The sequence below is a fragment of the Podarcis filfolensis genome, assembly GCF_964270895.1.
Source record: "Podarcis filfolensis genome assembly, chromosome: 5".
Lineage (NCBI taxonomy): Eukaryota > Metazoa > Chordata > Lepidosauria > Squamata > Lacertidae > Podarcis > Podarcis filfolensis.
Window position 1 is genome coordinate 51,609,502 of NC_139608.1, and position 23,934 is coordinate 51,633,435.

At 39.1% G+C, this 23,934-nt stretch overlaps 1 protein-coding gene across 1 annotated transcript in view; it reads right to left on the minus strand.

Annotated features, from left to right (window-relative positions):
- Nucleotides 1-23,934, minus strand: part of RAB11FIP2 (RAB11 family interacting protein 2) — a 33,425-nt gene that overhangs the window by 6,407 nt on the left and 3,084 nt on the right. The window contains exons 2-4 of the mRNA XM_083616718.1: nucleotides 17,414-17,856; nucleotides 14,528-14,996; nucleotides 4,837-4,882 (exon numbers count right to left, since the gene is read on the minus strand). Coding sequence (XP_083472844.1) covers nucleotides 4,837-4,882; nucleotides 14,528-14,996; nucleotides 17,414-17,856 — 958 coding nt within the window. The remainder of the gene's footprint in view (nucleotides 1-4,836; nucleotides 4,883-14,527; nucleotides 14,997-17,413; nucleotides 17,857-23,934) is intronic.

The window sequence follows — 23,934 nt, forward strand, 5'->3', positions numbered from 1 at the left end:
ATATCTCACCCTAATATATTTATCTATTGGCCTCTTTAAATCTGACCCCTTGCCCTAATCCTATGTGTGGAAGAGAGAGAGAATACATTCCTCTGTGCTCCATTTTTCCTTTCTTTTGGTAGCTCCTCTCTGCCACTTTACATGCCAAGCCTTGTCTACCATGGGAATGTGGAGAACGGAATTGTGTAAACCAAGGCATATCCAAAAACTACTGTTTGAACTGCTTTTCTTTCACAACTCAACCTTTAGGAATGCAGCCAAGGATTTATGTAGCTTCTTAAGCCTTGTTTGTCTAATTACCCATTCTAGTCCTCCTGTGTCTGTGATACAAAAATCAGAGCACTTGGATTTAAGCAGATTTCAATGGGACTAAATAGTTTATGGATCAGGCTGCTTATGTTCTTTTTCCAGACTGCTTAATGTGTGTTGCAACATTTGAACAAAGTAAGAAATATACTACAATTATGAGACAGCAGTTAGCTGGAAAGGAAGACCTATTAAAACTGACCTACAGGGCTGCTGATGTTGCATACAGAATTTTGAGCTAGCCTACAAAATAAAATTAGAAACTCACAACACTGATGGACAAATTTAATTGATTTACAGTCCAATCCTATACATGTCTACTGGGAAGGATTCTCCTCTGAGTTCAGTAACTTACTCCCAGGTAAGCATGCAGTGAAGCTGTGGGTGGGTGGAAATTTTTTAGGGGGAAATTGAAATATATGTAGTGCTTGTATCCCTATCAAATCTATATATGTTTCACACTATGATGACACACATAATTCATAACTCAACATATACAATTGTACAATCTGATAAATTTATTATATTTTCAGTGCGATTCTATGGATGTTTATTCAGACTCACTCAGTTTAGTGGGGTTTAGCACTGCAGCCTTAGAAGTAAGCATAATGAAATGTCAGAGGCTGTGCTAAAAATTGTGGGGGCGGATCCCTGGAAAAAGCAAACATTCTCTCCACCCCAAATTTCCCCAGACCTTAATAATAACTTGGATAATAGCGTAGAATGGAAGCATTTTTAAAAATATAAAATGAGTGTGTAAAATATAGCCCATTAGAAAAGTAAGCTAGTGAGCCAGTATAAATGTTACAAGTTAAAACATCAGTCAACTGTTAAATTTTTGAGCTCTTGATAATAACTGTAAGCAGAAGAATTTTTGCCTGGTTTACACTTCAGCCAACTTTCCTTTATCAATTACCACAATTAAGAATATTTACATCTCGAGGTAATATTTTGTAGATTAGTGTGTTTAAGAGAAACTTACAATGTGGTAAGTTTTTGTCTTAAGGATTTGAATTCAAAGCCAATTCAGTATATTCATGTACAGTTATTTTATCTCTGCATTACAAATGAAGGGTTTGGATAATCAAAAATGTTTGTGTGTATGTACACAAACTAAAACTAAAACCATGTTTGTAAACGAAAGTAAGAAAATCTGACGTACTTCTAACCTACAAAAAAGCTAGTAGCAGTCATATAGTTTTTAATTATATAATATATCCCAGATGGTTCTGTGTGATGTATCTTTAAGATGTTCATTTATAAAACAGACCATATGATTATTTCAAGTAAAATGGTCATATGCATACAAGTGCCATAGCTATTGAAAACTACAATTTTAGTACTTCAAGTAAAATGAAAACATGTGTTCAACGACTGAGGACAAATCTTGCTGGAAAATAAATATTCTGCTGTAACTTTCTAAACAACAACAACAACAAAGAATCCCACAGACTATGATACCTATCATTCAGGAAAGAGCAAGGAAAAGGGTAAGATTTCAAATGTGTAAACATGTAGAGAAAGCCTTGATAACCAAATATTATTTGGGTACAAACTGATAGTCACATCTGCTGGGAAACGGAGAGATAAAATGACAACTTGGCATACTTTGATCATCTGTTTATTGTTCTAATGAGGAACTTTGCTTTGGGAATATCATCTAAACCACTTTCTCATCTCTTGTCCTACTTGCTTCATCTCCCTTTCAGTTCCTAATTAGGCTTTAAAGAGCTCTTGCTGCCCTTTCAACTGGCTATTGCTCCTGTTTAAACACTGTTCATTCAAAGACAGGTGTTGGCATCACCAGAGCACAAGGCATATAAACTTAATTACCAAACACCACTTCCAAGGGAATAAAAGAAATAATTCATTGGAGGAACGTCATTTAAATTACTTCAAACTACTTACAGAATAATCTTACAACATTTGAATTTTTACAATAGTTGTGTTTCAAACTTACTATATAAAAACATACTCTAACTGTATTTTGCCCAAAATGAACTGGGCATCATCACTGCAAGTAACAAAGGTTAGCTCATTCCTAGAGAGGAACAAGTCCAAAACTGGATTATTTTATCACCTTTAATTTCTCTAAGGAAAACTAATTGCTTTCTTAAAAAAAATTCGTTCGCTAGCAATTTATTGCATAATGTTGGCTGTTATCATTAAAATACATAGAAGCCAATTAAGCATTTTCCAGACAATATACTGAAAACCATCTCTAAGGCTGCAATCCTACACACACCTACTGGCAGTTAAGTATAAGCCACAAATGAATTCAGTGACTGATATTAGTCATACTCAGAGTAGACCCATTTTAAATAATTGATTTCAATGGGTATACATTGTGTGTCACTAATGTTGGATATTAAACATATATACATATGTAAGATATGCCTATGGACTTAAGTTATGACTAAATTTCGTTGGCAGGCCTGTTGAGTCACACGCCGCACTGCTTTTGCAGGATACAGATCCTTCTGTAACTCTGCAGGTGGCGAGATTTCTGAATGCGGTTATCTCACACTCAAAAACCACCAAAAAACAACAACAACATCAAAACTAATTGGACTGTTACGTTGAGAGTGCATGTCGGAGTTCGTCTTTAGTTTTCCTTTTCTGTGATCCATCCCTTGGAGCTCTCCTGGCCCCAAGCCGTCACTTGGCTCTGCTCAGTGACCCACCCTTGCATCGTGGTGTTCACCTTCCGTTGTCGGATATATCTGTTTTTATGCCCCTGTGTTTTTATGTTTGTACATATTTTATGGGCTAATAGCCGTAAATAAATAAATAAAAAAAAAATAAATATGACTAAATTTCACTAGAATGCACCCCAAAACAAGTTAAAACATTTTTTATAAAAATATTACCTAACTCATAGAATAGGCTTGAGCACTAGTACATTTCTAAAGCAATGGGAAGGTTTTTGTTTTGTTTTGTTTTTATTCTCACCACATTAGCTATTCTCCTGAATTTTCAGGGTCAGCTGAATATTCCAAACAAAAACAGATTACACTTTGTGAGCATTTTTGATCATCATGAGAGTTCATTTGTTATTTGTATTAGCAATCTTGATATATTTACTCTTCAACTTAGCACACTCACTTTGTTAAATCCTCCTAAAACATCTCATAAAGATTCATAGGATTTGGAATTGTGAAAGACTAGTTGAGTTCATTGTCTTCCAGTAAATCTGTTCCTTAAGAGTGTGTATTCCACTGAGCACACTGAATAAAGACTGAATAAAGACTAATGCTGCAGCTAATTTATTAACCATAACTCCATTATGGTACTGCATGCTGGCTGCTCTGGTTGTCTCAATTAACATGACTAAGAGACTGGAACGACTTCCCTGCAAGGAAAAGCTGAAGAAGAGATGAGGCTGTCCATGCTAGAAAAGGAAGGGAAGAGCTAGATGTGGGAGGGACATGGTAACTGCTCTTAAAATTATGGATGAAGGATTTTATTTTTCTTTCATGTAAGAAATGCTCACCTGCTAAGAGGGGAAGTGGGGTTATGTTGGTGAGCACACCAGCAAACCAGTCAAACGCACTGCCAGCTCCATGTTAAGCAAGTATGAGAAGAATCCCTACATGAATTCCAAGAGAGACATGTGTACAACTCCTCTACATAAAGCTGGATCCTAGGTCAGCCATGATTCCACCCCCCACCTCACATGAGGAGGAGCTCTACTCATGTATGTCAGAATAAAAGGAGAGCAGATTCTTACAACAGCTGGTGGTGGTGTGTGTGTGTGTGTGTGTGTGTGTGTGTGTGTAGCCAGTGCAGCAAATTGATGCTCCATTTGCTAGAACTCTTCATAACAACCACAGAACTAAAGATCACCACATTACATTAATTGGCAGCCAGTTTAGGACAGACAAAAACATTTATATAATATAAATAAATATGCCATTATCATAATCTACTTATGTAGATCTGTGGTGTGATCGCACTTGAAAACTGTGTTCAGTTGTAGCAGCTGCATTAAAAAAAAAAGATGTAGAGTTGGAAAGGTTGTATGGAGCAAGACAAACCAAGAGACAGTATGCCTTTGAATGCCAGTTGCTGGGACTCATGAACAGGAGTGCGCTATTGCGCTAATGTCTTTTTTCTGGGCTTCTTATAGGCACCTGATTTGCTACTGGGAGAACAGAATGCTGCATTCTGCACCCAGCAGGGTTATGTTCTTATATAATTAACTGAAACTCACTACCACACTAGCTTTGATGGTGGTTGCTAAATTGAGTCCACATGTTCAGAGGCAGTAGACCCGCAAATATCAGGTGTTGGGATGAACAACAATGAAAGACTGCCTTGCTTAGCAGCTTCTTAGAAGCACCTGGCTAGATAGATGCAAAATGCTGGACATGCAACACCCTTCAGTAAGGTAATTCTTATGTTTATATATATAATACAACAAAGTAAATATTTATGACACACTTAAATAGGGTTAAATAAAATTTACCCTGTTTTATTTTAAAACAACTCTCAGACATCAAGTGGTGTATTGATTAAGCAGTAACTTACCACAGTTTTCCTGAGGTCTTCGATATGCGCAGGATTCACATTAAAACTATGGAAGCAAACAAAATTATATAATAAATTCCTTTTTCCTTTGTCCATATACAGGTAGAACAGAGTCACCTTCAATTCCCACCGGCAGCCTTATCACCCACAAAATAACAGCATATAATGTTACAATCAGGTTTCCCCCATCATTGTCACTGAGGAAGTCTTTATTCATTACAATCATACATGGGAACGGAAGGAAGGCAGAAGTGTGTTAGAGAGTTTAAATGCTAGTGAAAGTCACATGTAATCCAGCTGTTAACTTAAAGAGACCCAGTGGTGGGTGTACCATTTTGTGATCCCTCCTGCAAACTCAGTGACCCCGCCTGCCACATTTGCAAACTATTGTTGTTTGCAAGGCACTAAGTAATGACTTGCTACTGTTACATGGCAAATGCGTCCAAAACAAAACATCAATTATCCATGATTCGATCCTGCAAAAGGAAGCTGGCTCAATTTATATTACTGAGATCTGTGCGGAAGAGCTAGGACTAAATTTCTCCTAACTGTGCCTGATAAGTAAGGGGACTGGTTTGCTACGAATCTATAAAGATTTGATCTCCCGTTCCAGACTTGACAGTCAGGACTGAGGACTCTGTTAGAGTACATCCACCACATTGCCCAATAGTTTCCCTGCATGAGCTGACAGAGGTGGCATGTATCTGGTTTGGTGTTGAGGACTTCCATGATGTAGACTCTGAAGGACTTCAACATCCTTGCCAAAGCTACCTTCACAGTCATCACGACAATCATGGGGCAGTCCCAGTGTGTCATCAACAGAATGACACAAGAAAAAATGGTTATTTTCAAGCCTACTCTTGTGTCAGTGAAGAAGTAATCCTTCCCAGCCTTCTTCAAAGCACCATCCAACAGGGGTGTTCTGAAACTCATTCAACAAAATTTAATACACCCATGGGCTTGGCTGAAATGCCAATGATGAAGGAAGAAGAAGAAGAAGAAGGGGAAAAAAATGTTTTAGCAAGCTCTTCAGGACACCAATGAGGCAAGGCCTACCCTAAAGTGCAGGAGTCTGTCATTGGAGGAGACAATTAACAAGCTGACCTTCATTCTTACTGTGTAGGAGGGGCAATCATGAAGGATGAAAAATTTATCCCCTCCACTTACCAGAAAAAGGGATTTATGAATCATTATTATTATTATTATTATTATTATTATTATTATTATTATTATTAAACTGTACTGACTCCACCAAGGGTTGCATTTTTAAATTCAATGCATCATCAACTCTAAATTGCAAGAAATAGTTGCTTAAGAGCTAGCAAACAAGGAACAGTAGATAATTTTTCCTAGTTCTCTCAGAATGACTATGGGAAAATTCACAGGGACAACTCTAAATATAAAAGCCTTAAGATATGTTTTGGCACCTCAGATACACTCCTTGGTATAATTACCACTATCTCTGTATTGCTATTAATTCTGCAACTGCAATAATTATAAGATGACTTACATGCCTTTTTGAATCTCAAAAATAAAAATGCCCTCGTGGAACATAATTTTCTAAAGCAGTTTATACAAGAAACAAAAAGTTGTCTTTATGAAAGGCAAGATTTTAATTGTACAATTTTTTTAAAAAATAAGAGTTGCTAGGATCAAAAGATTATAAATTTAAGTGTCACAGATTAAAAGCCCCTACAGTTTAGTATGTGTTAGTAGATCCATTTCAACATTTGCTGTTCAAAGATCTAAATAATTTGTGTGTCCATGACATTCATTTGACTTTGTACTTAAAGATCTGAAAATCAAGATTATTTATTGCCAATTCTTAAAACCAATACATTTTAACCCTTTTGTAAGGAGGCTATTGGAACAGCCTCAGTATGACCAAGGTAGAATAGAGAGGGACTATTACTTCTCTTGATTGGGACACTATACTTCTTTTCAAGCAGTCTAGAATAGCATTAGTGGGGGTTTTTTAGTTTTTTGTTTTGCTGCTGCAGCAGCACACTGGGCACTCATGTTAAGCTTGTGGTTTACTAAGACCCCCTATATTCTTTTCACATGTACTACTGGCAATCCAGGTGTTCCCCATCTTATATTTTGGAGCTGGTTCTTCTTGCCTAAGTGTAGAACCTTACATTTGTCCCAACTGAAATTCATTTTGTTAGTTTGGACCCAGTTCTCTAAACTATTAAGGTAATCCTGAATTCCAATTCTGTCTTCTACAGCATTAGCTAGTTTGGTGTCATCCCAGTTTGGTGTCACCTGCAAATTTGATGAGCATCCCCTCAGTACCTTCATCCAAGTAAATAATAAAGACACTGAACAACAGTGGGCCCAGGAGAGAACCCTGCAGCACTCCACTTGTCACTTTTTTCAGGGATGACAAGAAACCATTAGTGAGTACTCTTTGGGTTCGGTCAACCTGCTACAAATCCACCTAACAGTTACCTTGTCCAACCCACATTTTACCAGCTTCTTGGAAAGGCTATAATGGGGGACTTTGTCAGAAGCCTTACTGAAATCAAGAAATACTACATCTACAGCATCCCCCTGATCCACCAGGTTTGTAACTCTATCAAAAAAGAAAATGAGATTCGTCTGGCATGATTTGTTTTTGAGAAACCCATGCTGGGTCTTAGTAATCATAGCATCTTTTTCTAAGTGCTCACAGACTGATTGTTGAATTATCTGTTCTAGGACCTTTCCTGATACTGACGTGAAGCTGAGTGGTTGGTAGTTACATGGGTCCTCTTTTTTCCCCTTTCGAAGATGGGAAACAACATTTCCCCATCTCCAGTCTCCAGGAATTCTCATCAGGCCCTGGAGATGTGAATTCATTTAAAGCAGCTAGGTGCTCCCTTAACACCTCTTTCCCTATGTTTGGGCTGCAGCTCCCTCCTTGCATCATTTATTCTGTTGGGCACTGCTTTCCTTCAGAGTGAAGACAGAGGCAAAATAGGCGTTCAGCAGTTCTGCCTTCTCCCTGTCACCCAATAGCATTTCTCCATCATCTCCATGCAAGGGACATACTGCTTGCTTGTTCTTGCTTCAAACATAGTCAAAGAAACCTTTTTAATTATCTTAACCTCCCTTGCAAGCCTGAGTTCATTCAGAGATTTGGCCCTCCTTACCTTCTCCCTGCAGCTGTTGGCATCTCTTTATGATTTCTCCTTCCTTCCATTTCTTATATATGCACTGCTTACATCTCAGATCATCTGTAAGCTCCTTATGCAGCCACACCAGTTTCTTTAGGTGCCTCCCACTTTTCTTTCTTGCTGGAACTGTCTACCATTGTGCTTTCAATATTTCAGCCTTTTGAAAGTCCAGAGTGCATGTCCAACTTCACTCAGCTTTCCCTTGCCTGTGGTGTTTACCTCTCCTACAATTTTTACCCATATGCTGTAAGTAACCCAGGGATTCAGAGTGCAGTGTCATCAATATGCAGATGACACCTTACTCTCTCTCTCTCTCTCTCCATTCCATCTGAACAGGGGAGACATATCCATTTCATCTGGCTTCTGGGTTCCTGTTCATTATGACTTCTGTTTGGCTATTTTGTAATTGAACTGCAAACTGGATAATTCTGTAATTTTACAGTTGTTGTTTTTTGTATTTTAAAACCAAGGGACACTTTGTAATTAACTTCACTCAGATATAACACACAAACACATACACCATTTATGTGCTTTGCCAGTATTTCTATAGTATCTACCAATATTCAGGATTGTTAAACACACACACTTACTCTCACACAGAGAGAGTAAAAAATAGTTCAGGAAAAGTGAAAAGAACCACACTTTGCAAATATGGGAAAAAAGTAAGTCTCAAGACAGAAAACAATGGAACTATTAAGACTGTTTAAAACTTTACAAATACCTGTATTGTCAACAAGAGGCATTCCAAGTTAATGCCCAACACCCTAAAGCCATCAAGCCTGAACATTAAAGCTCATCAGCGTGCAGAAGAATGAAAATTCACAGATGAGGCAAATAATGTTGCAGCTGAGACTGACAGACAAGAAAGCAGAAAGATAAACATAACAGATGGAGATTACTTAAAATATTTATTTTTTTCCTTAAGCTGTGATTTTTTTAAAAAAATATGTTTGAAGTAGCAAAAGAACATTTCAAAACATAAGCTGTAAATATAGATTACAAGATACAAGTCAAACCTGCTTTGCTTCTATTTGCCATGATACAGCAGACTAAAAAATATGTCAATCTGCTCAAAATCACTTTAAAATTTTGCTATTTTCTTCTTGTCTTCAGAATGTTAGTTTTGCCTGTAATTAGTTCCTTTTTCAGGAGTTAGAAGATCTTTTAATCAATTAGTGTCTTTCCTAGGGCAATTTATTAGGAAACAAAAGTTGAAAAACACAATAATCACTTTCTAATAAACACATTAACAATTTTTTTTTTAAAAAAAACTTTATTGCATTATGAAGTATATGTACTTCATCAGTTCATATTGGCAGATTTACAAAACACTACTCTGGTAATCTAGGAATCATTTATATTACTGCAAAAAGAGGTTTAAAAAAGGAAGAGCAATTTATGATTACTATTTTTTTTAAAAAATCACCAATAAATAAAAGCACAATTTTACTTCAAAAGGAAGAAGGGGCACCTTTCTGACTAAACTAACATGCAGCATATATATATGTTACTTTGTGACACAATTATCTCAGTTTTCTGTTCCGCTGTTCCCAAAATGCAACAAACTCCAGATGTGATCTGGGGTTAATCAATCTCACTTTAACGGGTACATCCCTAGCAGTACCATCTTAAATCATTTATTTCATTGGGATTCATGCCACAGTAACTCTTTGACAGAACTGTTGTGGGGCTGCCTTTGACAACTTCTTGGAAACAAAATACAGGTGCTAGATTACTGATTGGGACTGTTCCCAAGCACACTTCAACATGCTGGTTGTTACCCTTTGAAACGCTAAACAGCTTGCGGCCCGGCTACTTGACTCTCCCTCTAAATGACTGAAAATGTCCCAAGCATTAAACCATCAATTTTGGTCTTGGTCAGCATCTGGATAGATGATCACCTGAGAACCATGTGAATGCCACTTCACGTTCCACGATGGAAAAAAAGCAGGATATAAATGAAAGTAAATCAAAAAATGTTATTTCACCCCTACACACATAAGCCTGCCTAAACCCTCTCACGCTCTTCTCTTGAGTCTCTCTGCTGGTTGAGGGACTTCTCAGTTGAGTCCCTCTTGGATATGGAATGCCCTCTTCAGAGAAGCTTGCCTGGAATTAACTTTAATGTCTTTTCAACACCAGCCCAAGACTTTAATTACCTGGGCATTCTGTTATGTTTTTATAGGAGGTTTTAGAACTGTTTTATAATGTCACTAGGTTTTTGTGAATTTTAATTTTAATAAATTTATTAAAACTCTGTTTTACGAAGTACAGCTGGCTCATCTTCTGTGAAATAATATAACCAGAAGGAAGGAGAAGGTGATGTGCTAAGCAACAACCTGTACTAATGTCTGGGAAATAACTACCAAATGAACTTACTTTTCTAGAAATGCATGAAGAGATATCAAAGAGACAAAGATTACAACTTCCACAAGAGGCTGAACTTAGTGGAACAGAAGTCAAATACATGATAACGCTACATGTGAATAAAGCTACAGATCAGGTAAAGCTGGAATATAGCTACTCCAGAAATAGCTTTTAAGCAACAAGTTTAATACAGAATATTTGAAAAATGTTACAGAAAGGTCATACTGACACCTGACTGTTCTGGAGTCAGATATTTAGAAAGCTTCCTTCCTCAACTTCAAAGGAGTCACGGTAAAATAAGAACTTTTCAGTAGAGGAGAAGTGCTCATATATTTATTTTATTTTTATTTATTTGGGGACACAAGAGGGACATAGCTTAGATGGTTATATAAGCATGTTAGCCTTATTGCTGGGATGCAATCCAGTGGTCCCTGGAAGGGCATTCCAGGGCCAGAGGATAAATCAGATTTGCCACCTGATGTTGAAGACAGAGATTTAATGTTGGAAAGGCCAATCCAATGTCAGAGACTCCTTCACCAACACCTCAACACAACCAACCTTCTACCTATTCGTATAAAAATAACAGTAAAGATGATAATGATATAACTGTTCTCATTGGCCCAGTTATTATCAATTTATGCTGCCAAAGGTAGAGTGAAACAAAAATGAGTGACAATGACAAAACTGTCCAGTGTGCATGTTATTTACAGCCCCATACTTATGTACGTGGGTACAGTCTTGGAGCCTAAAAACTTAATAGGAGTAGATAAAACTGCACTACTAAACTCACAACCATCATGAGTGCTAGTTGCAAGAAAGACCCAAAAAGGGAAATATTTAAAAGATGTTCCCTCTAGAGCTTAACAGGGAAAGCATGCAAAAATATATAGGGATGCAAGGCCCGGTTCCAAGAATAAATAAACAATATTCTTATTTAGTTGCAAAGTAATATGGTTTAGTGCTCAGATTTTCACCATCATTTAACGAAATATGACATGTCAATTGGAAACATGACATGTCAATTGGAAATATGACATGTCAATATGACATTTGGATGATTCCAAATGACATTTTTTCTGATTTAAATTAATGATTTGATTTTAAGTTGATCTACCCTGTCTAGACATGAATCCCATTTATTTCAGTGAAACTATGAGTTCCACCTAGAACCCTCTTTCAGTTAGGGATGATCACTTTCAAGGTGGGTTGGAGCACAAACGTCCTTCAGTGCTGCCCCCATTTCAGCTGATACCCACTTCTAGGGGTGCCAACCTGAACAAACTATTGGGGAGGGGAGGTAAGTCCCGCCCCGCATAATCGATCACAAGATGCAGTGCACACACACCATTTGAACGGCAATGCCCATGCACTTTGGGGGGCCCTGGTCCCCTCAAATATTTTACTGGGAGGAGCCAAAGGGACCTTGGCCCCTATAAACTGGCTCCTATGCCCACTACTAAAGGGCCTTGAATGTTGCCTGGGGCAGGAAAAGGATCCGTTTCCTAAATCTTACAGGAAAGGGCTGCCCCTCTGGGATACAACCTTTTATGTATCCCAAAACCAGCACAGAATAAAGGTATTACCTATCCTGGAGGACAAAGGGCAACAAATCTCTTCAGCCTAATCCCACCACCAACATTCAAGTGACGTCTACACCAACTTTGGCACCTTCAGTTCTTGCTGCTATCTAAGAGTGAATTGTGTCTCATTCAAAGATAAATTACCTCATTAAAACTACTATTTTCTTAATATGTCATTTTCATTTTTCTCTTTTCTCCCTAGTAATCACTGTAAAGGGCACTACATTTATTGCCAATTTTTAAATGAAATTTCGATCTTAAAAGGGTCCTCACGGGTGGGTGGGTGTTGCTATTACCCTGACTGCTATATTGCAGAAATGTAATCTAAGGAGTTTATATATAATAAAAAAATACTAATTAGACACCTCACTGAGACACCTATCTATTCACATTCTCAAATCTGGCATTTGATCATGCTAGTAACAACCTGTCCCCTTTAACTACTGGACTATTTGTTACCCTGTGTCCAGTGCCTAAGAGCTTGTTAATTACCCAAACTCTCTTTCTGTAGGTCTTGTTAATTACCCGTCTCCTGTCTCAAAGGACCTTGTTAATAACTTCCACAATCCCTCTAAAGAGGGCCTAACAACACATTAAAATTAAAGATGCTTTTCTTTTAGCACCTGTCAAGTGCTGTAAATTGAGAAATTTTCACATCAGTGTATTAGCCTACTGTAGCGTAGCTTTAAAAAACAAACATTTTTTTACGGAAATGTTGCACATAGTGCTATCTATTTTATGGGAAGTTTGTATTTTAAGTTGACATTTGTCCTCCGGTATGCTCACTGTACAAGACTGCCATGACAGAGAGCTGCAGATTAACCCCTTGAAAGCCAGTGCAATGAATGACTGCAATTAGACTAATGAAAGCAATCAAACAGCTTGCAAATGCAAACTTTCAAAGATGTGGACTGGGCTTAAAAACAACACAACCCTATTACCACCAAATGCTAACGGGTAGGAGATACCAGAGCCTAACACAGACTTGTCATTAACATACAACCTTGTCACCATTGGTGACTAGAAATTGCCTGCTGCCCAAGTTAACTAGGCAGTAATTCAGATGCTCTGATGTAGCACCCATTTTTAAAATTCTCAACCTGTGGGTACCCAGATGTTGTTGAACTACAACTCCCATCACCCCTAGCTAGCAAGGCCAGAGCTCAGGGATGATGGGAGTTGTAGTCCAACATCTGGGGACCCACAGGTTGAGAACTGCTGCTACCAGCAGGGGGTGGGAATCAGTCCAACATTTTGTCAGTTGCAAATCCAAGCAAGGAGCTTCTTCCTAAAGATTTTGCAAAGGCCTTTGCTCTTAGAATTCTTTTCGTGCCCCATCAATACCTAATAAATTATCACAGAGATTCAGTCAGTTGAATTGTTCATGTTCTCAAAATATAATCCATTTTTTAAAAACTTAGGCTCCAGGCAAATGCATTCTTTTTCACCCAGGGCCTTTGGATCTTAATTTTCTGCTTATCTTTCAGTAGGGTGAGCTTAGATCTGTTTTTAAATGTGCATTTTGTAAGTCACCTTTAATTTCATTGGGGGGGGAGCAACTAAATATAATAATTAAGAATCATAGATAAAGTGTGGAACACATCTACTTTTTACTACTTCACTACTTTTGGTAGCATAAGAAAGACAGTATGTCCATTCAGATCTAATTCCAAAACCATGATTTAATGCTAGCCAGCTCACAAGCTTTGTGTGCATTACTACCTTCTCTGTTTTCACACACTGTAATAGCAAACTACAGTTTGCTGTGTGAGAGAAATCAGAGCACACATGTGTGAAAGTGAGAGTGACCAAAACATGGGTCAGCATTACATCTCTAGTCTGTTCCTCTAAAAAGGTCCACCCTACAAAGGAGGGAGCATTTCAAGGACAATAAGAGGTTTTTCTTGTTTAGATTTAATTGACTTAAATCCTGCATTCTTAGCCCTGAGCCTTTTTAAGTAGCTAAAAATGTTAAATAATTATAAAAAAACCCACAGTATAAAAAGTTACAATGCAACCTTTTTTAAACTAAACAAAAACAAGCCGGTTATTCAATAAAACAGAACTCAAACAATGCAGCCAAAATGCTTTCCTGAATAAAGTTTGTGTAAATCTTTTTTTTTAAAAAATAACTGGGCAATGAATCAGGCAGGCTAGCTTCTCTGGGTGGAAAGCACACTGCAAAATGTGCTCGATCTCTCAGGCACTGTCCAAAACTTTGATAATAAGGATACACTGAACAGGGTCTCATTATTTTAAGGCAGATTTGGGGGCATATTCCTCCAGTGCTCAGAGAATTCTATCTAATCAGTTAAGGGTAGAATTGGCCTTTGCATGCTGAGCTATGCAAGGCTGTTACTGGGGGAAGGAAAGGATAGAGCTTCCCACACAACAGCTGAGTGAGCTCCTTTATAGCATAGCAGTAGCCATCTGGGGTTAAATATTACTTTTGAAATATACTTCTAATAAGAAAAAAAATGATAACCTTGATGATTTTTTTTTTAAAAAAAAGGTTTGCCCAAACTCTGTTTTCATTTTTATAAAACTGACTCCAAGACATCATATCTCAAATACAGTAAAGCTTACCTAGAAGATGGCAGCACTTTTGTTGGCTTGAAGCTTGTTGTAAAGGGATTAGTTGAATCAAAATCAAAACTGTCCTGATGATTTTCGCCGAGTGCACTAGGTGATTTCAAATCAGCAGAAGCATCTGATCCTCCATTGCTAAGTCTGTCAGACCGCTTACTATCTTTTTTCCCAGTCACTCTTTCAAAGAGACTAACCTTCTCCTTTTTCTCTTTCTTAATGTCTTTTTTTATTTCAGCAGGTTTTGAAAACAGACCTACGTTTTGGTCCCATGACATGGGGCTTTCTTCGAATGGATTCTTCTGCCTTGGCAGGGTGGCAAACTTCTGAGGCAACGAAGCACTCACATTTTTAAAAGGGTCATTTTGTGCTCCAAAAGCTGAGTCGCTGTCATCAACTGTGCTGTCTGGCTGACTCACTTTAGTTGTATCTGCACTTAACGTCCGTCTGTGCGGAGATTTTACATTTCCTGCAAATCATTTAGTCATTAGTATACAACAAGAGACATCACATCATATTTGGCAATACCCACACAAAAGCTTGCATAACTACGTTTAGAACAGGAAGGGGAACCTGTGGCCCTTTGGGTATTGCTGGACTACAACTCCCATCATCTCTGACCCGGCTGGCTGAGATTTCCCATCCTCATTTCTGAATGTACTCAATTCAGCATTATTACAATAACCAGTCAAACCGTTGCTGATTTTAAAAAAAGGGGAGGGGCATGATCCACCCAAACACAGGGATGTCCAAGTCCCATTTGATTTAGTAAGAGATTTGGGCACATACTTGGTACTTGGTATGAAATAATGTTTCTGTATTAAAGATTTATTGTAACATTCTATATGCACTACAAAAGGTTCTGGAAGGCTGTCATGGTTTAAAAGAAAAGTGGATATTATTGACTCAAGTTTTTTATAAAATGGCAAAACAATGTTGTTATTATTATTAATTTCCTACACTTCCTTCAAGGAACATAGGAAAAAGTAGAGAAAATAGAAAACACAGGCTGGATCAAGATCTTCCTGAGGCATTGACGGTTGAGTGGGAATTTGAATCCAGGACTCCTCGATCCTGGCTTGACAGTCTAACTTATGGTTGGGGAACCTCTGGTCCAGCACTTCTCCCCATATATTACTATTATTATTTATTAGACTTATATAAAACCCTTCATTAGGGCCGCGGGTGGCACTGTGGGTTAAACCACAGAGCCTAGGACTTGCCGATCACAAGGTCGGTGGTTCGAATCCCCGCAACAGGGTGAGCTCCAGCTGCTCGGTCTCTGCTGCTGCCAACCTAGCAGTTTGAAAGCACGTCAAAAGTGCAAGTAGATAAATAGATACCGCTCCAGCGGGAAGGTAAACAGCATTTCCATGCACTGCTCTGGTTTGCCAGAAGCGGCTTAGTCATGCTGGCCACATGACCCGGAAGCTGTACGCCGGCTCCCTCGGTCAATAAAACGAGATGAGCACCGCAACCTCAGAGTTGGCCATGACTGGACCTAATGGTCAGGGGTCCCTTTACCTTTACCTTTCACCACCCTTCATTATAAGATATCAGGATGGTTCACAAGAGTAGGAATAAGGTAAGAGCACAAATAAACAGTTAAAATAAAGAAACCAAGCCACACTCACCTCCCCCTCCCCTGACATCATGTCAGGTGTGAAGAAGGTGGTGATGTGGCTAAAAAGGAACAAACAGGAGCTTAAAGTGAGCTCCCAATTTTTCCACTGAGGGAGCAAGACACGCCAACACGATTAGCTGATGGGTGTGGTAAGTATACCATGCACCAATAGCACCAAGAAATTTGCACTGAAACTCCTGCTAAAAAAGAATGGGGAAGTTCCATTTCAGCAGTGGTTTCAACACAAAATGTTTGGTGCTACTGGAGGAGCAAAGCCTCTTGTGCTGTGGTTACCCAAAAACACAAACAACCCATTGGATTATGAGCGCTTGGAAAGCTCTGCACAACAAACTTTGGGAGTGGATGGGGCAACTATTCACATGGCATCATAATGACAGCTACACTGCCTGCCTAAAGATGGACTCTGGGGATGGGGGGTCAGATAAGGATCTGATCCACCAGGCTAAAAAAAAAAATTCCTTACCCCTGTGTTCCAACCACTACGCTACACTTGATATATGTACAATTAGCTTCAGTATCTACTTTATGTTTACTATGCTATGAAATTAGAGGACAATATTATAACAAACTCCTAAGACTCAATGAACCACCAGATAGAATGTGCAAAATGGGCCAAATGGTCAACACAGTATTATAATCTAGTGTTGCACTGGTCCAACAAGCTAACTTATATCTCATCAACAGAATGTAACTTTAATTGGGAACAGACAACGTGAAAAATTAACAATTCTGATGTACAGAGCTCTAAAGTTTCTTGATTTCCCCAAGCTTTTCAATCACTAATCTTGTTGTATCTCTGCTGGTTCCTTTTAATGTTTTGATACTGCCAGTAATTATTGTTTTATTGTATTTCTATTTTGTGTTTTATTGTATTGTTCTTTGACGGCATTTTATTTACCAGCCTGAACATTTTTAACTGAACGGCACGCTGCAGCTTGAGTGGGTCCTGGAATTATTTATCTCTCAAGCTTTCCTAAAAACATCACCCACCTGTCAGCTGTTTCCAGAAACCTTTGCACCTAATATTTGGTGATAAGCTGCTTGAACAGGATTGCTGCTGGTACATTACTGATGTGCCCCATTTGCCTTTACCTTACAGTGTAGTCAATATATACTGCTCTGTGAGCTTTTGCAACCACACATTTCTATAAAGTAAGAGCGAAAAGATAACAGGCTGGAAGCAACGAGCAAGGGTCTGTCGAAGTTTCTTACATCAAACAGCATCGACAATTTTCACTTACCACTTTCATCCGCAGAACCAACAGACTCAAGCTGACGTCTGAAGAGGTATGCATTGGCAACTGTGCCCGATTTAATTTTTTCCGAAGTAACCTGGGGCCCAGTTAAATCGGACATTGAATGAGCTGAAGATAGTCGCTGAGGTCCCAACAGGAAAGGCTTTTTTGGTTTAGATTTTAACGGTATTTCACCAAGGGAAGTTACAGTGTTAGTTTCTGGCATGTGACTGCTTGGAATGATTGCAGAGGATGTATCCAAAAATGTTCCATCAGTCTTCCGACCCTTCATTTTGTCCTTTAGTTTAGCAAATGGAGATTTAGTTTTGTCCTTCATTGAAAGGTCAAACATGCTTGCTGTCATATTGTTCCTCATAAACTGAATATTGACCTTTATTTCTCCTCTGTCTTTAGTTCTCTTTCCTTGTTTGGACTCCAGGCTAAACCACCTTCAAGATAAGATAACAACACACTGTAAGTTGTGTAACATTGTATCAAAAAAAAATTATTTAAACTGCTGCTTTTTTGATCTCCCTTTAATCCTATCAGATAAATCATGTAATTGTTAAGAACAAATAATCCAAGAAATAAAAATTGCCTGCAACCAGAGATTTGGGCTGGTGTTTTAAATATATGTATTTCATAATAAGAAAAGCTGCCTTAAATCAGGGCAGATCACCTGTCTACCTAGCCCAGTAAGGTCAATGCTGCCTGGCAGCAAGTTCATCGCATTACCTATATAGATATGGGTAAATGCTCTATAAAGCATTACCTACTACTTGATCTTTTTTTAACTGGAGATGCCAGGGACTGAAACCAGGACCTTCTGCATGAAAAGCATGAGATCTACCATTCAGCCTCCTGCAAAATTCAGTTAAAATGATGCCCATGTAGACGAATACAGAAAACAAAAATTCACTTGTCCAGAGCCATGTATTTGGAAAGCTACAAAAAAGAATTAAGACGACTTCTTCTTTAAAACAAACAAACAACCAAATAAACCACCCTATGATACAATTTGATGAAATGTTACTTTATGAACAAATTTTTTTTTCCAAATAAACACTGCAGTTGTAAAAGGCCCATAAGAAAATAACTTAATCTGTAATGTGAAAATCAAAAGTGATTAAGACTAATGTATTTTCCATTATGCTTTCTTCAATGCAACACATAAATGATAGTATCAATGTTCAATTTAGGAAACGATCCTTAAACTAGCCAAAGGCCAGCTGAGGGACTGTAGGAAGTGATGTCAAGTGCTGCTTTGCTAATGGAGAGGGAAGTCTTGCAGCGCTGGAGTCCCGCTCCCCACGCACCCATGGAAAGCTCAGCAGGCGCAGATGTTCTGCTGCACCAAATGCCAAAACTGGGCTTGTCAGGAGTGGGCAAGGATCCACCGGATCCTTTGTGAGTAGTTCTTCCCCTGACATCCTCCCAAAGAGAAGCCTTCAAATAGACCAGCCTGAGAGATGGAACAGTATATTCCCTCCCACTGACTACAGTTTGCGGGGTGGGGAGAAAAAAAATAATGGGGCAAAAAAAGATAATGAAAATCATCCTGCACCTCCATCCCTGCTGGAGTGAATTGGCAGGGCTCAGGAAGTAGCAGTGGCTCTGCCACAGAATCTCACCACAAGGATTGCCAAATTTGTTCTGCCTGATGCTTACAGAGATTTAAGAGTTTCCCCAAATACAGGGATTAGAAAATATATCAAAATGCCCTCAAAAGTACAGTAGTTCAATGCTTTTGTTTACTCCTGCTGTGATACTGATCCAAACCAAATACAAAATGCTTTCCAGTGAGAAATGCCAACCGGGTATAATATGAACCAGGCTGTGCCACTTACTATTCAAATGAGATATCTTATCTCTTAGATTGCTGTAAAAAAATTAATAATAATAAATTCCATTCTTTCTGGGAATGGACTGAATGAGGCATCACCCCAATCACCTAACAAAAGTGGTACAGCCTTATTCATTCCTTAACTCTCTTGACAAGAAGAATGAGAAGAATGAGTTCGCCCAAGCCCTGCAGCAGGTTACGATTTCTCCCCAGGAAGTAACTAGCAAATAGGCCTTACGCCAGCACATATTGCCATGCTCAACTTCTAATCATGAAAGAGGCAATATGAATAGCTCGAGTGTTCTTGGTATAACAAAACTAGGACTGTAAATAAAGCCTTGAAGACCACCACCTGCTCCAAATCTCAACTAGCCGTTCCAATAACCCCTTACTCCTTTTCTTTAAAAAGCTAATGATTTTTCACACTCATGAAAGGGAGAGCCATTCTGGAATAAAAATATTTATGTGCTAAGCTATATTAGCTATTGTTTTAGTTTCTTATATCTTGTGCCAGAATGAAGATATTAAAATATACGACAGAGGCCCTCTCATAACACCACTGCTTCAGGAAACTTCGCTGCCTTTATTTTTAAAGGCATATGTTTGTTTTAAGGTGCAACCACCAGCAACTTAAAAAGTGTTACGTGCAGCCGGCTATTAGTTTGTGGCTTAGTACGTGGTTAAAGTCACTATGGGCTGGCATACACACTTCTCTCTGTTAAAAGAAAGAAAGCCCTGCATGTTGCATGCGCTGAAGCTTTCCTAGAAATTCTAGATCAGCTGGTAGCCTTCATTTTTCTTACAAGAAAAAACACACATGAGGGAATTGCTGACAAGGTTCAGCATTGTGCAGAATATTAAATATCTTTTTTTGTAATACTCTAGTGACTCTGAAGTCTGTCTCTTGGAGAACCATATGTACAGCTGTGTTGGAAGGAGGAAGCTATTAAATATATTAAAAACTAGAAATATTACCAATAAAGACACTTCATCAAATATGTGGATCTCATTTACCCACAAACTAAGCAATGTTCAGGTTACATCAACTTTAAAAAGTCACTTTGGATATAAGGCTCTGGGTCTGCTAAATGCATCTGAAAGCAAAAAACCGCTATTTAATAAAATTTGTATTTATCATCAGTTTTGAAAGAAATCAAAATTATATTGTTAGGTATCAACTTTTGTTTTAAAACTATGGGGTCACAGCTGTGTGTCCTTAATTTTAATTTAAATAATTATGGAAATACAGAGTAAAATTTCAGTTGTGTTTTTTTCCAGGCAGCACATACACAATTCAGCCATATACCATTTGAAAAAGCAATAGGCTACCTGCCTCCCAGTTGTGCTGGCAAGTTTCTAAACACCACAGTGATAACATTTCCCTAATTTTTCCACTCCTGAACAAAGAGCATCTTCCATCTCTGCAGTGCATTCCTGATAGTAATGTCACACTATTATGTTGTTCTATCTCACAGTTCCGAAATCACCACGCACAGAATAGAACAGGTTACTTCCGGGTTTTGGCGCTCGCACATGTGCAGAAGCACCAAATCACGTCACACGCGTGCACAGACGCGGCATTCCGGGTTACAAACATGCCTCCCGCACGGATCATGTTCACAACCCAAGGTATAACTGTATAGGTAGATTTCTGGGCCAACTCATAGCCCTTTTCATGTTACAAAAGTCAGAACCGGACATTCCAAATAGCAGTTAAAAACAACATGATCTCGCCCCTATTTTCAATGCTACAGCAAGAGTATTCCAGATCTTGAGTTAGTAACGCTAAAGCCCATATGCTGAAGTCCCTAAAATATGCATAGTCATGGGTCAAGATTGCACTGCCATACACACTCCAGAGCCCGGGATTTCATATTTGCATAGGAAGCTTACTCAAGCAGAGTCTCAAACATATAGATTAGAACTGTGCAAACTGTACACGACAGTATCAAGCAATATGCATTGAAGTTTGGGTCAACAGACATTGGCTTCTCTGTGTACATGTGTACGCATGTGCACATGGCTTCTATGTGTTCTGTGTGTACATCTTACACGAATGTAAAAGCCAATATGCAAGAATCAGAAGTTTGTGGCTAATATTTTGTCCCAATACAACCAACAAGAGACATAGCCTTACTGAAAAGAGAACAGACTGCTTTTTCATTCTTTTCCCCCTCTATCTCTTTTCGTCTATTTTGCATGCTATGTGCGCTTCAGCACTAGAAAGTGGAACTTCTTGGATGGGCACTGTATGAGAAGGTGACAAGTAGCCTTGCTGGGTTTTCATTATGCTTGGAAATTGCGGGGGGGGGGAGGGGGGGAAATACCGTATTTTTCGCTCCATAAGACGCACCTTTTTCCTCTTAAATTCTAAGGGGAAATGTCTGTGCGTCTTATGGAGTGAAAGTGTGGTCCCTGGGGCTAGGGGAGGGGGAACCCGGGCTTCCCCCACCAGCCCCGAACTGCTCTTTGGGGCTGGCGGTGGGGGAAAGCCAAGCTTCCCCTGCCAGCCCCGACAAGCTCCTGAGCAGCTCTGGAGTAGCCCACGAAGCCTCCGCAGGGCAGCGGGGAGCCTTCATCCCACTGCCCTGGGGAGGCTTCGCGCAGCTATCCCTGGCTTTTGCGGGAGGTGGGAAAAGGGACAGAGAGAGGCTCTCTCACTTCCCCCACCTCCCACAAAAGCCCCCAAGAGCCGCATATTTATTTTCTTGAATTCCCCCCCCCAAAAAAAAGTAGGTGCGCCTTACGGTTGGGTGCGTCCTATAGAGCGAAAAATACAGTACGTGTATGATTGTAGTACCATGGGGAGTATTCAGCCACCAAGAGCAAAGAATAATTTGAAAACACTTTGTTAAAGGTATTTCTTAATGGCACACTCATTAAGGCAAGAAATGGGAGAACAGCTTGTGAATGGTTTCAAATGATGGCACAGATACTAGCCAAGAGATACTTCTAATACTGATACAATCGTGGAACAAACGGAACGCCAAACTGCAATGTGGGGAGTACAGCGGTAGGCAGAGGCACATCAGCTTTCTCCAACAACAAAATATTGTTTATTGCTTGGCAAAATCAATTTCACTTTAATAAATTCACTTATTGGCGTAAAAGAATAAAAGGCATGCAGATGCTTCCGCAACTACAAGTAACAATTTCACATTTATTTTGTAATAAACACTTAACTGAAACAGCACTATGACTGCTGCAGTAAGTGTGTACGCTTAGGCATAAATCTTAAATTCACATTGGATCATAGAATTGCAGATAGGAAGGCATCATAAGGGTCACCTAGTCTAACCCGGCAAATGCAGGAATATCAACTAAAGCCTACATGACAGATGGCCATTAAACCTCTGCTTAAAAGCCTCCAATGAAGGAGAGAGTCCATCACCTCCAGAGGGAGGGTGTCCAAGGTGAGGGCATGGAATGAATTTTGTAGCTCCAGAGACACAGCATGGCCCCTGACAGTCCTGCTGTCTTGTGTCATGTTCCTCCAGGGGTTCATCTCCTGAATCACATTTGCCTCAGCGTAAGTTCCATTGAACTCAATGGAAACTACTTTCAAATGCAAGTGCACAGGAATGCACTTCAGAAGTTGCAAAATTGGAATTTACAGTCTCTAACACTGAAGAAGTTCATATACAACAACAATTTATTATTTATATCCCACCCATCCGGCTGTGTTTCCCCAGCCACTCTGGGCGGCTCCCAACAAATTAAAAACAGAATAAAACATCAAACATTAAAAACTTCACTAAACAGGGCTGCTACAAGGCAAGCAGAATAAAAATGCAAATTATAAATATACAGGCAATTCCTGATTTAGGCACATCCTACATGTGTGCAATCGTGCACATGCGCACAGTCTGGAAGTTTTTAGATATTTCTACCCCACCTTTCCTCCAAGAAGCTCAAGTGTCAAGGCGGGAGTCAGGAACCGGTCAGCAATAACTCACAAGGTGTCAATGAAGTTAATTTTTTACTCAAGGAAACAAAACAGCTCAGGCTTATTGAGCAAAGCAACTCTTCCCAGCAGGTCTTGCCCCATGGGGGAATTGCAACTGAAGGTCCACAGCTCCCTAAGTCTCCTCCTCTCCCAGGTCCTTCCTAAGCAATCTGAGACACCAATGTCTAGTCTGTCTCTGTTCCACCCTCTTCATACCTTTGTGGGTTCTGAGAGACCAGCAGCGAGGGGACCTGATCACAGTCAAGCTTTACTTGTCAGTTTATTTCAACATGTTTATAAAATGTAGGGTTGCCATATTTCAAAAAGTGAAAATCCAGGCACAAAAGTTATTGAGCATTGTTGGCAGAGTTGTTGAACTTTTTTTTTTTTTTTTGCAAGATTTCAAAAGAAGCAGCAGCTTTTAAGCTGCTTTTAAGGAAATTCGACAAAATCTACACTTCCGACATGGGTTGCCATATATATGTTTGGATACTGATTCTGCTAGCCAAATCCCAGCAATGTCCAGGAAATTCTGGATGTTTGGCAACCCTAATATAATGGATCTGGTGATGTTGCAATCAGTGAATCACTTCCCTGTAATGAATTCATTTGCATTTCAGAAACATTTGTTTGACTGACTACAAACGACATTTCATTATTTCTTCATCATGTCATTCCATTAGTCTTCCATTAACCATTTTTAGCAGTGATCTGTGAATAAGAAACTATTTAATGATC